We start from the raw sequence: 17,010 nt of genomic DNA, 5'->3' as shown, positions 1-17,010 counted from the left end.
TGTCTTTGTGAAAGAAAGACATCTATATGTGTTACACATGCTTGTATTATCATTAAACACATTTAACTTGTTTACAAAAATGTCTCTTTCATAAATAAATAAATATAAATGATATATATAAATGAGGTAGATCCCCTCGAGTTGGTCAATTGAAAAGTAGCTCGCCTGCAGAAAAAGTGTGGGCACCCCTGAACTAGATGAACCATCTGTGGCTGTGAAGTGAATACTGTATAGAGTAGGCTAACCCATGTGGTTCCTGTGGATCTGAACACAAGTTGTAATTACTGTAGTCACTAAATAGCTTAGTGACAGAAACCGACATAGTGATTCATTTGGATGCATGATGTATTATGTATTTATGTAAACTCTGTTGATAATTTTTTATTTCTTTAACACATTAAAGCGTATTTTAATGTGACCGCTCGCCTGTGTATCGGTTGGGGACATCTCTACGCTGCTGATCCCCCCCCGCTTGGGATGGTTTCCTGTGGACAGGACTCTTGCTGCTGTCTTGGATCCTCTTTGAACTGAACTCTCGCGGCTGTGTTGGAGCCACTATGGATTGAACTTTCACAGTATCACGTTAGACCCGCTCGACATCCATTGCTTTCGGTCCCCTAGAGGGGGGGTTGCCCACATCTGAGGTCCTCTCCAAGGTTTCTCATAGTCAGCATTGTCACTGGCGTCCCACTGGATGTGAATTCTCCCTGCCCACTGGGTGTGAGTTTTCCTTGCCCTTTTGTGGGTTCTTCCGAGGATGTTGTAGTCTTAATGGTTTGTACAGTCCTTTGAGACATTTGTGATTTGGGGCTATAGAAATAAACATTGATTGATTGATAATGTTGCTTTTTTTGCTAAAATTTGCATGTTCAATTGCTGAAAACCAGGAGCTTCAGGGGTTGGGGGTGGCTTGTTTATTGGACTTCAGCTTCATTAGCCAAACTGCTTTGTGTTTTATTTTGATATCAAAAAGTAAACGCCATGTTTTTTTACATTACTTGTGTTTTGTTCGTGTCACAAAAGTATTAATTAAAAAAAAGCATTCATGAAAGGTGTACTATATGACACCTGCAAATGAGACTCAACAAAACATGATATAAAACCTGGTCAGCACAATTATTGTTACTACATGTTACTTAGGAAAAAAACAAGGTTGGATTAATAAACATTTAACATTTATGAACACATGACCACACACAGAAGTACAGAAAATTGGTACCGGTATCAATTCTCTGGTACTGGGAACTGGTACCGTATCAATTCAATTGTGAAATGTATGCCCATGTTTAGGTGTTTGAATCGGCAAGAAGCGAATATGTATGGTTTTGTAATGCAAGAGAAGCGAGATAAGCCTACCCTGCACCTCAGACACCGCAATTTAACAGCGCACCTTTTAATTCCAAAGAAAATGTAATACATAGGGCTCCCAGCTCCATTTCTCCATCAGTTTAGGGGCTTTGGCCTGGAAACCGCTGAAGCCCCCCCTGCTTTATATGATGAAAAAAATATAAAACCAAACAGATTTTAATGCTTAAACTTACCTTCCCGCATTGTTTGCATCAGATGAAAATAGCAACCAGAGCTTCCTGTCTGACGTCTATCATGCCAAGATGGACAACAACAGCAGCAGCACCTCCAGCTCGCAGCAGGTCAGCCCTCCTCATACCTCGAACCTCCGAACTGAAGACTCTCAACCGCCAATGCTCGGCCAGGAGATCGTGGATGGTAAGTCATTGACCTGCTTTTTCATGCATTGGTGTTTACTCCAAATTATTACAGTGGAACCTTGATGTACAAACTTCATTGCTTCTTGAACAGGGTTTGTAAACAGAAAAGCCTGCATAGTGAAACAAATGTCTCCATAAGAAACAATGCAAACATGGACAATGGGTTCGAACCTTGACAAAACTCCATATTTTTGTAAAAGTTGGTATACTTTGAACACAATATAAAGCACTATACAGCACTGTGTTTTAAACAAACATAACAACGTCCTGTCTCCGCTCGGGATGGATTCCTGCTGGCCCTACTATGGACTGGACTCTCACTATTATGTTAGAGCCACTATGGACTGGACCTTCACAATATTATGTCGGAACCACTCGACGTCCATTGCACCAGTCTCCCCTACAGGAGGGGGGGTTACCCACATTTGCGGTCCTCTCCAAGGTTTCTTATAGTCATTCTCATCGACGTCCCACTGGGTTGCGAGTTTTTCCTTGCCCTTATGTGGCCGCTGATCCGCGGATGTCGTTGTGGCTTGTGCAGCCCTTTAAGACACTTGTGATTTAGGGCTATATAAATAAACATTGATTGATTGATTGATAACAAGGAGGTGATGGATCAACTATCTATTTCATAACAATGCCAAAACAACAACTAGCTTTTGATTGATTGATACTTTTATTAGTAGATTGCACAGTACAGTACATATTCCGTACAATTGACCACTAAATGGTAACACCCGAATAAGTTTTTCAACTTGTTTAAGTCGGGGTCCACGTTAATCAATTCATGGTGAGCTGACCTGCTTACATGCACACACTGTCACTAGCCCTGTGGTGCCCCCACAGTTTGAAATCACAAAGCTCCTCAACTTTACCATGAATGGATTTACGTGGACCCCGACTTAAACAAGTTGAAAAACTTACCATTTAGTGGTCAATTGTACGGAATATGTACTGAACTGTGGAATCTACTAATAAAAGTTCCAATCAATTTAACAGGCAGGTTGCTACAGTTATTGGGAATACAAAACAAATACAAATCCATCCATCCGTCTTCTTTCGCTTATCCGAGGTCGGGTCGCGGGGGCAGCAGCCTAAGCAGTGAAGCCCAGACTTTCCTCTCCCCAGCCACTTCGTCCAGCTCTTCCCGGAGAATCCAGAGGTATTCCCAGGCCAGCCGGGAGACATAGTGTTCCCAACGTGTCCTGGGTTTCCCCCGTGGCCTCCTACCGATCGGACATTCCCTAAACACCTCCCTAGGGAGGCGTTCAGGGCATCCTGACCAGATGCCTGAACCACCTAATCTGGCTCCTCTCGATGTGGAGGAGCAGCTGCTTTACTTTGAGCTCCTCCCGAGACTCCAATTTCTCTCGCCCGGACGCGGGTCACCGGGTCCCCCTCTGGAGCCAGGCCCGGAGTTGGGGCACGATTGTCCCTATGGGGCCCGGCCGGGCACAGCCCGAAGAGGCAACGTGAGTCCTCCATCCAATGGGCTCACCACTCATGGGAGGGGTCATAGAGGTCGGGTGCGTTGTGAGCTGGGCGGCAGCCATAGGCAGGGCACTTGGCGGTCTGATCCTCAGCTACATAAGCTACAATACAAATCCAACAGAAAATGACTAGCCCGCCCACAATGACTGTGCTGCCGGGCACAAAATGGTGGCGCTGCGAGGCACACAATGGGTGGAGTAAACGTGCGTACGCTGACATAAAAGCCGGTGGTTCGTAAATTGAACCACCGGTACGGCGTGGCGCAGTGGGAGAGTGGCCGTGCGCAAACCGAGGGTCACTGGTTCAAATCCCACCTAGAACCAACCTCGTCACGTCCGTTGTGTCCTGAGCAAGACACTTCACCCTTGCTCCTGATGGGTGCTGGTTGGCGCCTTGCATGGCAGCTCCCTCCATCAGTGTGTGAATGTGTGTGTGAATGGGTAAAATGTGGAAGTAGTGTCAAAGGGCTTTGAGTACCTTGAAGGTAGAAAAGCGCTATACAAGTACAACCCATTTATTTACAATGAGGGGTTCGTAAATCAAGGTTCTACTGTATTTATTTTCAAATTTCTTCAATGCTAATCCTTCATTTAAAAAAAAAAATGTTGACACCTAACAAATCCAGAACCAGTTCACTCTGGACAGGACGGAGCAGATGAGCCTCCAACTCTGATTAAGGAAGATCTTCTATCATCAGGCACTGGCAGACGGAGCGCCCCAGACACGCAGGTTAAAAGTCAATCAGCATTCTTTTTTTTTTTTACATTATGTCAGAACTAGGGTTGTACGGTATACCAGTACTAATAAAGTATGGCGGTTGGTGTGGCACCGAATGGAGATGTTGAAATGCGGTGTAAACACTCTTCATTCTCTATCAGGTGACTTTTCAAATAATGCTACATATTAGCAGTAATATTACTTTTTGTAGCAACGCTTTTGCCCCACTCTGACAAATTACGGTTGTCTGTTCGACATATTCCCACTTGAAGCCAAACCACCGCCAGACGATGGATCCCCTGCTGTTTTTCTCGGGAATTAATTTTTCCTAAATTTGTTACACCTTCTTTCTCTCGTATTACCACTCGCACGGCTCCGCTAGCATTACAGCTAATGTTACCCATGCTGCTACCTCTCTGCTCTGCGAGGGTGTATACGTATGTGACGTATGTAAAAAGGTGCGCTTGCTGTCTGAAGGAGAACTAGAGACAAGAAAGAGTGGGAAGAGCCTGTAGTGTAATACCAGCAGCTAAAAGCAACTGTGTGGGAACGTATACTCGAATATCACGATATAGTAATTTTTTATATCGCACAGAGACAAACCCGTGATATATCGAGTATATTGATTAGGGCTGTGAATCTTTGGGTGTCCCACGATTCGATTCAATATCGATTCTTGGGGTCACGATTCGATAATATATCGATTTTTTTCGATTCGATTCGATTCTCGATTCAAAAATGACATTTTTCTGTTTCAAAACGATTCTGTATTCATTCAATACATAGGATTTCAGCAGGATCTACCCCAGTGTCAGTGACATGCTTGCAGAGTAGAAGATTTAAAAAAAAAAAAAAAAGCTTTTATAATTGTAAAGGACAATGTTTTATCAACTGATTGCAATAATGTAAATTTGTTTTAACTATTAAACAAACCCAAAATATGACTTATTTTATCTTTGTGAAAACATTGGACACAGTGTGTTGTCAAGCTTATGAGATGCGATGCAAGTGTAAGCCACTGTGACACTATTGTTCTTTTTTATTATTTTTATAAATGTCTAATGATAATGTCAATGAGGGATTTTTAATCACTGCTATGCTAAAATGATAACTAATATTGTTACTGTTGTTGATAATATTCATTTTTGTTTCACTACTTTTGGTTTGTTCTGTGTCGTGTTTGTGTCTCCTCTCAATTGCTCTGTTTATTGCAGTTCTGAGTGTTGCTGGGTCCGGTTTGGTTTTGGAATTGGATTGCATTGTTATGGTATTGCTGTGTAGTGGTTTGTTGGAATGAAAACAATAAAAATAAAATTTGATTTTTTAAAAATGGGAATCGATTCTGAATCGCACAACATAAACGATTCGACTCGTATTCGAATCGATTTTTCCCCACACCCCTAATGTTGATCTATCGCCCAGCCCTAAGTGAAACATTCTTTATTTCACACCATAGGAGGATACAGTAGTTAACCGCTAACAGCGAGCTAGCGGTCCTGAATTCAAAGCTGCCGATCCTCACGCTTTGAACGTTAAAGTCGTGTAATGTAACCCATTCTCGTGCCACACTTGACATTTCTTACTTTCCCCTTTCACTGCCCTATATGGATTTTTTTCCTCGCGACTGGCTGAACACTGATGCACATAATGAGACCGAAGAGCCAGCAGAGAAAACGTTGGAAATGATTTTCATTTCTGATTTCTGATTAATTAAGACTTAAGTTGGGTGGCCACAGTGCAGGGAGAGCTGCTGGTGGTGAGGACATCAGTCTTAAGGTATAAATCGGTGTTAAAAAAAAAGAATTTTTTTTTCCGAATGCATCATGCTACTAAAGTCTCACTCTTGTCATTTTCTGACTCTTGGTAGCTTTGTGAATATAAACTAATGCCATGGGTGGTTCCACACAGACAATTGACTTTAACGATACCAAGTACAAAAGTTGTATTTTGTCGATACTACAATGCTTACATTGATGTTTTTTACTATCAAAAATGTTTTTGTCATTTTTTATAAAAAAAAATATGTCAGTAGACACAAGAAAACTTTAACTATGACTGATACATGACCCTGTATTTACTTGGTATTGGATTGACACCAGATTTTGTAGTATCATCCAAAACTAATGTAGAGTATTCGAAAAACAGAGCAATAAGTGATTATTACATTTCAACAGAAATGTAGATGGAATATGTTAAAACAGAAGGTAATCAGATATTAAAGGCCTACTGAAATGAGATTTTCTTATTTAAACGGGGATAGCAGGTCCATTCTATGTGTCATACTTGATCATTTTGTGATATTGCCATATTTTTGCTGAAAGGATTTAGTAGAGAACATCGACGATAAAGTTCGCAACTTTTAGTCGCTAATAAAAAAGCCTTGCCTTTACCGGAAGTAGCAGACTATGTGCGCGTGACGTCACGGGTTGTGGAGCTCCTCACATCTGAACATTGTTCACAATCATGGCCACCAGCGATTCGGATAGAGAAAACGACGATTTCCCCATTAATTTGAGCGAGGATGAAAGATTTGTGGATGAGGAAATTTAGAGAGAAGGACCAGAAAGGAAAAAAAAGGCGATTGCATTGGGAGCGATTCAGATGTTTTTAGACACATTTACTAGGATAATTCTGGGAAATCTCTTATCTTTCTCTTGTGTTGCTAGTGTTTTAGTGAGTTAAGTAGTACCTGATAGTCGGAGGGGTGTGGCCACGGGTGTGTTGACGCCAGTCTCTGAGAGAAGTCCCGAAGCTGCAGTAGGACAGAAGATCCGCTGATCTCTGGTAAGAGGCGACTTTTTACCACAATTTTCTCACCGAAAACTGCCGGTTGACATGTAGTCGGGATCCATGTTCGCTTGACCGCTCTGATCCATAGTAAAGCTTCACCTCTGGGAATTTTAAACAAGGAAACACTTTGTGTTTGTTTGGCTAAAGGCTAAAAGCTTCCCACCTCCATCTTTCTACTTTGACATCTCCATTATTAATTGAACAAATTGCAAAAGATTCAGAAACACAGATGTCCAAAATACTGTGTAATTGCGCGATGAAAAGAGATGACTTTTAGCCGTAAGTGGTTCTGGGCTAATATGTCCCCTCCAAGCAATAACGTCACAAACATGACGTTTTCAACAGGAAACTCCGCGGGAAATTTAAAATTGTAATTTAGTAAACTAAAAAGGCCGTATTGGCATGTGTTGCAATGTTAATATTTCATCATTGATATATAAACTATCAGACTGCGTGGTCGGTAGTAGTGGGTTTCAGTAGGCCTTTAAATGAAGAAGAAGAAGAAGAATTAATTTTCTACCGCTTGACACGCAAAATTTTGACAAAATAATGGAATGGGAAAATACACAATATGTTACTGCACATGTCCGCAACCAAATTAGGAGCATTTGTTTGCTTACTTACTACTAAAGGAGAAGTTTTCTAGTATGTTCTCCATGTTTTGTAATGCCAAAAGTGTTCCTAGATTGCAATAAGAAACCTACATTGAATTTATCAGAAGATGTTTTGTTAAAATAAAGCCAAAAAGGATTTTTTTGTTGTTGTTGTGCCCTTTATTTTGAAACGTACCAAAATACGTTTTGGTACCGGTACCAAAATATTGATATCGGGAGAACCCCTGTCTAAACATGGCAAAATTAATCTTTATATTTGTTATTTTCTTTCCGCAGGAAGAATCGGACGAATCAGGAGCCCCTCCCTTGAAGAAGATTTGCAGTGGAGAAAATACCGTTTTAAGATAGTTGAGTTTACACATCAGCGTACAAAACGTATCCATAACTGGCCAACATTAAGGCTCTGGTGTATTCTTTATATACCCTCAACTGGCATTTCACTTTCTGTACAATCTTATTTTGGCTTCAAACAAGTCTACAAGCATCTTTTTATTTGTATTTTAAGTATGCTCGTCATTTGTTAAACCATCTTTCTCCAGAGGAGGAATAATTTGAAGACTATTATTTTTTGGTTTTTATGAATTACAGTAAATCTACACATTTCAAAAATGGTTTCTACTAGGCAATTGAGATCTGTCCGAGGGAAGGACTTACACAGTAGGAAGGGGATTCATATGGCCCCATTTGTCGCAGTTTACCTGACACATGACACGTGAACATTTAGGGGTTGCACTATCCACTTTGGCCGCCAAAAGGTAGTAGACTGTGGAATATCTTAAAATGTGTTTTGTGGCAATTTCAACTTTGACCACAGCGCCAGTTGCTATGGAGAGTGGTCTTTTCCTTTTTTTTCATTTTATTTTATTGTTATTGACCTCCAGCATCAGACATTCCTATCCATTACATTATATTCACAAACATATATCTGTTGTCTGCCCTAAATGTCAACATAGTTTGTGTTTATATAGCAACCATACCACCCACCCCCAACCCCAAAAAAAAAGAAACAGCAAAAAAACAAAACAAATACAGTACATCTACAAATACAGTACATCAATTAAATAAACAAAAAATAAATAATAGTACATTAATAATAATAATAAACAGAAATTAAAAAATATATAGAAACATGTATATATATACACATACATACATACATACATAAATAAATATATATATGTATGTATATATGTATGTATACATACATATATATATGTAAATATGTATATGAATATATGTATATATATATGTATGTATGTATGTATACACACATACTTATTCCCACAGACACACACACATATATATACATACACATACATACATACACACACATAGGGAGTAATATTTTATTTTTATTTGTATTTATTTTTTAAGCAGTACAATCACTAATATGAAAAATTAAAGTCAGGCTTATGGGTCGTGACATCATTGACCCAGTTTTCCCAGTATGAAGTAAATTCCTCCAATTTATAATTAATCATATATTATAAAGAGTGGTGCTTTCCATCATTTTCAGCAGACTGCATTGCAAAATGATTAACCCCCTCCCTCTCATGCGAGATCCACCCAAGAATGGGACCATATGAATCCCTTCCCTACTGTGGAACCGTGTCACACCGCTGAGATCTTTAGTAGAGGGTCCATTGCCTTGCTTAAGAGCACGTCAGCAGGTGCACAACACAATTGAGTATTTGATGAATTGAGCTCTACCACATGATACAAAATTAAACAAAAAAATAAGCAATTTGATTTGTTAAAAATGTTTCTCCTTTAATCAGGAGAGTCCAGAGTGTGAAGCTTGTTTTTAATTGGGCATAGAGTATTGTACAAACTATTATTATTGGGATGTATCAGATATTACACAAAATGATTTGTCTCTTATATCACAAAGCTAAAATGTACATGTTTCAGATAGTTTAGCATATATTTCCCTATGTTGCATCTTTAATGCACAAAATGCATCATGTATTTAAAATTTAGACCAGGGATCAACTCAACTTTTGGTCTGCGGACCTGTGTTCAGTAACATGGGCTGTTTGCTGAAGAGTTGCGTCTTTAGAGGGGCTCTATTCAATGAACAATAGTTTGTTTGCAAGCCGTTCTTACATTTTATTTGGATGTTGCAAAAATGATTAGATTTCAAGGGTTCAATGAAGACAACGACACCAGCCAAAGGCTCAACACAGTGCCATGAAAAAGTATTTGCCCCTTTCTCATATTCTTATTTTTTTATGTTTAATATCATCAAACAAATGTAAATATACATAGATAATCCACGTAAACATAAAATGCAGTTTTTAAATGGTGATTTTATGTATTTAAGAAACAAGTATTCAAAGATAGCCCCAAACGGAATTTTTTTTATTTTTTGACCAGAATTTTATTTTTTTTCCTACCTGAAATTTCTTATTTTCGTGACCAGAATTTCCCTTATTTTTCATCGTTTTACAGACCGGATTTTTTTCCCCCCTACCAAAATTTCCCTTATTTTCCAATACACTCTTCTGAGTGGCCTAGTGGTTAGAGTGTCCGCCCTGAGATCGGTAGGTTGTGAGTTCAAACCCCAGCAGAGTCATGCTAAAGACTATAAAAATGGGACCCATTACCTCCCTTGGTACTCAGCATCAAGGGTTGGAATTGGGGATTAAATCGCCAAAATGATTTCCGGGCGTGGCCACAGCTGCTGCCCACTGCTCCCCTCAACTACCAGGGGGTGAAAAAAGGGAAGGGACAAATGAAGAGGACAAATTTCACCACACTTAGTGTGTGTGTGACAATCATTGGTACTTAAACTTCAATTTTAAAATTCCCCCGAAACCTAAAAAGTGGTTGGGCCACCCTTCGCTGCAACAACTGAATTGGAAAGTTTTTCTATTACTTGCAATGAGTCTTTCACATCTATGTGGAGTTATGTTGGTCTACTCTTCCTTGCAGATTTAAAAAAATACAAGTTTTTGCCATGCCACAAAATTTTAATCGAATTCAAGTCCGGATTTTGACGAGGCCACTCCAAAACCTTCATTTTGACGGCGTGGCGCAGTGGAAGAGTGGCCGTGCGCAACCCGAGGGTCTCTGGTTCAAATCCCACCTAGTACCAACCTCGTCACGTCCGTTGTGTCCTGAGCAAGACTCTTAACCCTTGCTCCTGAAGGGTGCTGGTTGGCGCCTTGCATGGCAGCTCCCTCCATCAGTGTGTGAATGTGTGTGTGAATGGGTAAATGTGGAAGTAGTGTCAAAGCGCTTTGAGTACCTTGAAGGTAGAAAAGCGTTATACAAGTACAACCTTTTTTTTTTTTTTTTTTTTAATTTTGGGTTTTTAAGGCCATTCAGAAGTTGATTTGCTGCTGTGTTTTGGATCGTTGTCCTGCTGCAATACCCAAGTGCATATCCGCTTAATTTTCCTGCCGAATTATCCGGCAAAGAGCAGAGTCCATGTTTCCAACGATCACGACAAGTCGGCAAGGTCCTGAAGCAGTAAAGCATTGATTGATTGACTGATTAAAACTTTTTTTAGTAGATTACACAGTACAGTACATATTCCATACAATTGACCATTAAATGGTAACACCCGAATAGGTTTATCAACTTGTTTAAGTCGGGGTCCACGTTAAAGGCCTACTGAAGTGAGATTTTCTTATTTAAACGGGGATAGCAGGTCCATTCTATGTGTCATACTTGATCATTTGGCGATATCGACATATTTTTGCTGAAAGGATTTAGTAGAGAACATCGACGATAAAGTTTGCAACTTTTGGTGCTAAGAGAAAAGCCTTGCTTCTACCGGAAGTCGCAAACGATGACGTCACATGTTGATGGCTCCTCACATATTCACATTGTTTTTAATGGGAGCCTCCAACAAAAAGTGCTATTCGGACCGAGAAAACGACAATTCCCCCATTAATTTGAGCGAGTATGCAAGATTTGTGTTTGAGGATATGGATACCGACGGACTAGAAAAAAAAAAGTTTAAAAAAAACAGCACACGATTGCATTGGGACGGATTCCGATGTTTTTAGACACATTTCCCAGGTTAATTCTGGGAAATCCCTTATCTTTCTATTGTGTTGCTAGTGTTTTAGTGAGTTAAATAGTACCTGATAGTCGGAAGGGTGTCTCCACGGGTGTCTTGACGCCAATGTCTCAGGTGAGTCGACGGCAGCTATGGACGGCACAAGCTCAGCTTTTCTCCGGTAAGAACTGACTTTTTAACCACAATTTTCTCACCGAAACCTGCTGGTTGACATGTGGTCGGGATCCAAGTCCGCTTGACCGCGCTGTGATCCATAGGAAAGTTTCACCTCCAGGAATTTTAAACAAGGAATCACCGTGTGTTTGTGTGGCTAAAGGCTAAAGCTTCCCAACTTCATCTTTCTACTGTGACTTCTCCAATATTAATTGAACAAATTGCAAAAGATTCTGCAACACAGATGTCCAAAAAACTGTATAATTATGCCGTTTAAGTAGACGACTTTTAGCTGTGTGTGTGCGCAGCGCTCATACTTCCTAAAAACCTGTGACGTCTTGCGTACACGTCATCATTACACGACGTTTCGAAGACGAAACTCCCGGGAAATTTAAAATTGCAATTTAGTAAACTAAACCGGCCGTATTGGCATGTGTTGCAATGTTAATATTTCAATGCAATGTTAAACTATCAGACTGCGTGGTGGGTAGTAGTGGCTTTCAGTAGGCCTTTAATCAATTCATGATAAGCAGCCCCAGACCATTATTCTACCAGCAACACGTTTGACTGTTGGTATGTTCTTTTTCTGAAATGCTGTTACAAATGTAACAAGAAACACACCTTTTAAAAAGATCAACTTTTGTCTTGTCAGTCCATAGAATATTCTCACAAAAGTTGTGGGAATCATTCAGATGTTTTGGATTTTTTTTTTTTTTTTTTTGCAAAAGTAAGACAAGCCTTAATGTTCTTTATGGTCTGCAGTGGTTTTCGCCTTGGAACTCTGCCATGTTTGCCCAGTTTCTTCCTTATGGTTGAGTACGGATCACTGACTTAACTGAGGCAGGGGAAGCCTGCAGTTCTTTGGATGCCCTTGTGAACTGGATGATGGCTTTTGGGGTAATTTTTGTAGGTAGGCCACGTTTTCTTTGTTTGTAGATAATGGCTCTCATCGGGGTCCGCTGGAGTCCTAAAGCTTTAGAAATGGCTTTGTAACCCTTTCTAGACTGATAGATGTCAATTACTTAGTCTATCATCTCGGATCGTGGCTTTTTGTTGCAGCTTTCTGAGAACTTTTGACCGAATTAATTTTGTCAGACAGGTTTTATTGAAGAAAGATCTTGGTTGAACAGGTCTGGAGGTATTCAAGTTTGGGTGTGGTCAGTGAAATTGAACTCAGATTTCCCAAAAATTTAGTTAGTCATGGTAAGTTCATTGTTTTACAAAGGGGTCAATTACTCTTTCACATAGGACCAGGTATGTTTGGGTAGCTTTTTTTCCCCTTAAAATATTAAATTATCATTTAAAAACTACATTTTCTGTTTACTTTGGTAATCGTTGTCTTACATTTAAATGTGTTTGTTCGTCTTAAACATTTTAGTAGGGATTTTTTTTTTTTTTAAAGAAACAATTGAGAATCAATCCAATCCACTTTATTTATATAGCACATTTAAACAACAATAACGTTTCCAAAGTGCTGCACAGCCATGTTAAAAACAATATTAAAAAAAACAATATTATGCTCCACCAATGACTGAATAAAAAAAAAAAATAAATAAATATAAAACCAACATAAGAACAAATACGATTAAAAACTATTTTAAAGGGTAAAATCAATTCCAACAGTAAAATAGAAATAGAGAAGGGGGCAAATACTTTTTTACGGCACTAAGTTTTTTATTACAACTTAAACCAATAATTAAGAATTTTCAAGTTGTTGGCCTACTGGATTTCTAATTATTTGTAATGTATAACCATCAAAATATTAGGAAATTAAGAAATATATTATTTCCATATTTTACTCTGTGCTAGTATTGTCAATTTTTAAAAAATCGGATTAATTAAATTAAAAAAAACTCCGATACTTAAACACAAATGCAATTTTATTGTCAAAAGGTCATCCTGCAACATTTCTAAATATTTTACTTGAATGCACGTTATTTATTTGCTCAAAACTTGGTAACAGTTTTATCTGAAGTCCAGTCAGAGTGTATTTTGAAGTGAAATTTGCTGGTTAAGTCAAAAGAATGTACCGCTTAAAATACATTTTGTGATTCATCTACGTGTATACATGATTAGTGCAAAAACTTTTTGTGATTCATCACGTGAGTTAACTTGTTCGTTTTGACGGTGATGACCAATTTTGGGTCGCGGTTTGTCATTAAGAGGTTGATAGTGGGGTCCTGCACCCAAACCAGTTTAGACAACCCTGCCTTAAATATTAATTACCCACAATTCCACTTTTACTGAGGGCTTTACCAAAATCTGCATTTTTATGATTATATATTAACAACACAACATTATTTGTTAATTTCAGAATAGAGGTTTATATTGGCATGTGTGACAGCAAAATACAGTTGTACAGATTTCTGTGCACACTGGCGGAATTAACCTTTATTCTGTGGACCAGTTGGACAACATCATTTGTCCATTTACTAACACCAATGCAGCATGATGCAAATTTCAAATCTGAACCTGGCTAACAGAGTTCATATACCATTGGAGGTGTAACATTAGTGTTATTACTGTAATTGTAGTTTGTAGCGGTGTGAACTGAAGTACATCATACAAAGAGGCAATTATTAGCACTATTTTGTTTTGGTTTTAAAACGATTCAAAATTTGATTTTTAAAAATACTTTTATAGACAATCTCCGTGCTTACTTGCTACATGTGAAAATCATACAGCATCTAAAAGGAGCTTTTTAAAAAAAACAAAAAAAAAAACGTTTTGTTATATCCAAAATAATATATTAGGAGAATCGTGTTGAACCGATTCTGAATCAACTTGCCACCATAATAATCGAATCAAATTAAATCGAGAGTTGTGAGATTTGCATTGCACTACTATTTTGGTTGCTTCACTAGCTTAATGAAGGATGAAAAATATAAAAACCTCTTTATGCAGCGCAGATGTGCAATAAAGCAAACTGCAACCACTGAAATGATGCTTCAATATATTTGCCCCGACAAAAGTTAAGTTTCATTACCAGACAATATTTTACATACAACTATAGATCTGCAACGATAAACGATTGGCGGCGAATAGCAGACATTTTTTTTTTACCCCCTTTATTTTTAATCCTTGCATGTTGAAAATGCAGTTTCAATATTGAAGATTTATTACAAATAAAAAGAACAAAAGGTTGGAAACATAATTTAGCTTTTCTTCCCCCAATTATTTCCCCTAAAATACGCATTGAAGCTTTAAAGTAAGGGTGTCAAACGTACGGCCCGTGGGCCGGATCAGGCCCGCAAACAGGTTTTTTTCTGCCCGCTGGATGAGCTTGCTCAGTATAAAAATGACCCGAAATATTTGAATGAAAGAAGCAGCTGTTCTAAATGTGTTCTCTAGATGTCGCAATAACAATTTGTATCTTTGTAGATGATGCTACATATGTGAAAGAAAAAAAAAATGAACCACATTATGTTTGAGGAAAATGAGCAAACTACATAAATAACATCCTGTAATTTGATTGATTTTTTTTTATCTTGATAAATTGAAAATGAACACCAATAAGTTGACTGATGAACATTATCACATAATTTATTCAGAAAGTATAAATAACGGCAAATAAGGACAGAATACTATTAAACGCAACTGGTAATTGTAAAAAAAAATGTTTTTTAATCCAATATTATGATTTGTACATATTCAGAATGTGCTTCCTGAAATTGTCTTTATTTTTAAGTTATCGTGCCGTGATTTTACCAGTCCGTCCCACTTGGGAGTAGATTTTTCTCCATGTGGCCCCCGATCAAAAATGAGTTTGACCCCACTGCTTTAAAGTGTGTTTTATTCAGTTGCTCGATTAATTGAACACAATAATTACTTGGGGCGGCATAGCTCGGTTGGTAGAGCAGGCCGGGCCAGCAACTTGAGGGTTGCAGGTTCAATTCCCGCTTCCGCCATCCTTGTCACTGCCGTTGTGTCCTCGGGCAAGACACTTTACCCACCTGCTCCCAGTGCCACCCACACTGGTTTAAATGTAACTTCGATATTGGGTTTCACTATGTAAAGCGCTTTGAGTCACTAGAGAAAAAGCGCTATGTAAATATAATTCACTTCACTCACTACTTACTCGATTAGTAAAATAATCAATATCTGCAGCCCTCATTACAACTCTTGTTGTGGTTGGTGAGTGTATATTCAGCAGTGTCATTCATTGCGATACAGCAGGTGACAAAAGCGACATTCCTCCCTGCTCAATCTTAGCTTTGTTGTCTTCTTGTGAAACTGATGGATGAATGTATTTGGTTTCAACATATTGTTTAAAAAAATAAAAAATAAAATAAATAAATTCAATACCGCCATTGTACAGCTGCCTATGCTTAGTTACCTATCATGTGTTTTGTCGCTTTTTTTTAGATTTTGGTAAGTCCAGCTTGGCGCTTTTTGGCAAAGCCTTCTATGCCCTGTCAAGACTTAAGTATATACAATGTTAAAAAAATGCATTGTTGAAAAGAATATGTATTAAAATGTGTTTATAACAGATGCCTAAGCCATATTAAACGCTACTTTCCATTTCAATCTGCTGGATGATTTATTTTGAATTTGATCCTAACCATGATACCTTTTAAGCATCCATCCATCCATTTTCTACCGCTTATTCCCTTTTGGGGTCGCGGGGGGCGCTGGCGCCTATCTCAGCTACAATCGGGTGGAAGGCGGGGTACACCCTGGACAAGTCGCCACCTCATCGCAGGGCCAACACAGATAGACAACATTCACACTCACATTAACACACCAGGGGCAATTTATTGTTGCCAATCAACCTATCGCCAGGTGCATGTCTTTGGAAGTGGGAGGAAGCCGCAGTACCCGGAGGGAACCCACGCATTCACGGGGAGAACATGCAAACTCCACACAGAAATATCCCGAGCCTGGATTTGAACCCAGGACTGCAGGACCTTCGTATTGTGAGGCAGACGCACTAACCCCTCTTCCACCGTGAAGCCCACCTTTTAAGCATTTTCAGTATAATAATTATGAATTCATATGGCCTAGTTGCAGCCGAGGGCCGCACACTGAAGAATGGAAGCACGCAGGGACCATTTTGATATTTTTCATTTTCATAACCATTAGGGCATAGGTGTCAAACTCTGGCCCGCGGGCCAAATCTGGCCCGCCATGTAATTTCATTTGGCCCTTGAGGCAATATCAAATTAACATTAGAGCTGGTCCGCCGGTGCTATACAGCGGTGCCGCTGTAACACCGCATTCACCGATTTCCCGGGAGACTTTTGAATTTCAGTGCCCCTCCCGAAAATCTCCCGGTGCAACCATTCTCCCGAATACCACCCAGACAACAATAATGGGCACTGCCTTTAGCGTAACCCTACAACCTGTCAAGTCTGTTTTTCCTCCTCACAAATAGCGTGCCGGCCCAGTCACGTAATATATGTGGCTTCTACACACATGTAAGTAAATGCAGGGCGTACTTGATCAACAGCATACATATCACACTGAGGGTGGCTATATAAACAACTTT

The 17,010-nt window shown here is 39.2% G+C and overlaps 1 protein-coding gene across 2 annotated transcripts in view; it reads left to right on the top strand.

The window, feature by feature from the left end:
- Nucleotides 1–16,049, top strand: part of bcl7bb (BAF chromatin remodeling complex subunit BCL7B b) — a 22,821-nt gene extending 6,772 nt beyond the window's left edge. The window contains exons 4-6 of one of the 2 annotated variants that reach the window (XM_061919074.1): nucleotides 1,564–1,725; nucleotides 3,850–3,947; nucleotides 7,616–16,049. In XM_061919074.1, coding sequence (XP_061775058.1) covers nucleotides 1,564–1,725; nucleotides 3,850–3,947; nucleotides 7,616–7,687 — 332 coding nt within the window. In that variant the 3' untranslated portion in view covers nucleotides 7,688–16,049. Of the gene's footprint in view, nucleotides 1–1,563; nucleotides 1,726–3,843; nucleotides 3,948–7,615 lie in introns of both variants that reach the window. The other variant, XM_061919073.1, reaches the window with a different exon arrangement.
- The last annotated feature ends 961 nt before the right edge of the window (nucleotides 16,050–17,010 follow it).

The sequence above is a fragment of the Nerophis ophidion genome, linkage group LG13 (genome assembly GCF_033978795.1).
Source record: "Nerophis ophidion isolate RoL-2023_Sa linkage group LG13, RoL_Noph_v1.0, whole genome shotgun sequence".
Lineage (NCBI taxonomy): Eukaryota > Metazoa > Chordata > Actinopteri > Syngnathiformes > Syngnathidae > Nerophis > Nerophis ophidion.
Note: the sequence above shows the minus strand (reverse complement) of the source record. Positions and strands in the feature narration are given on the sequence as shown.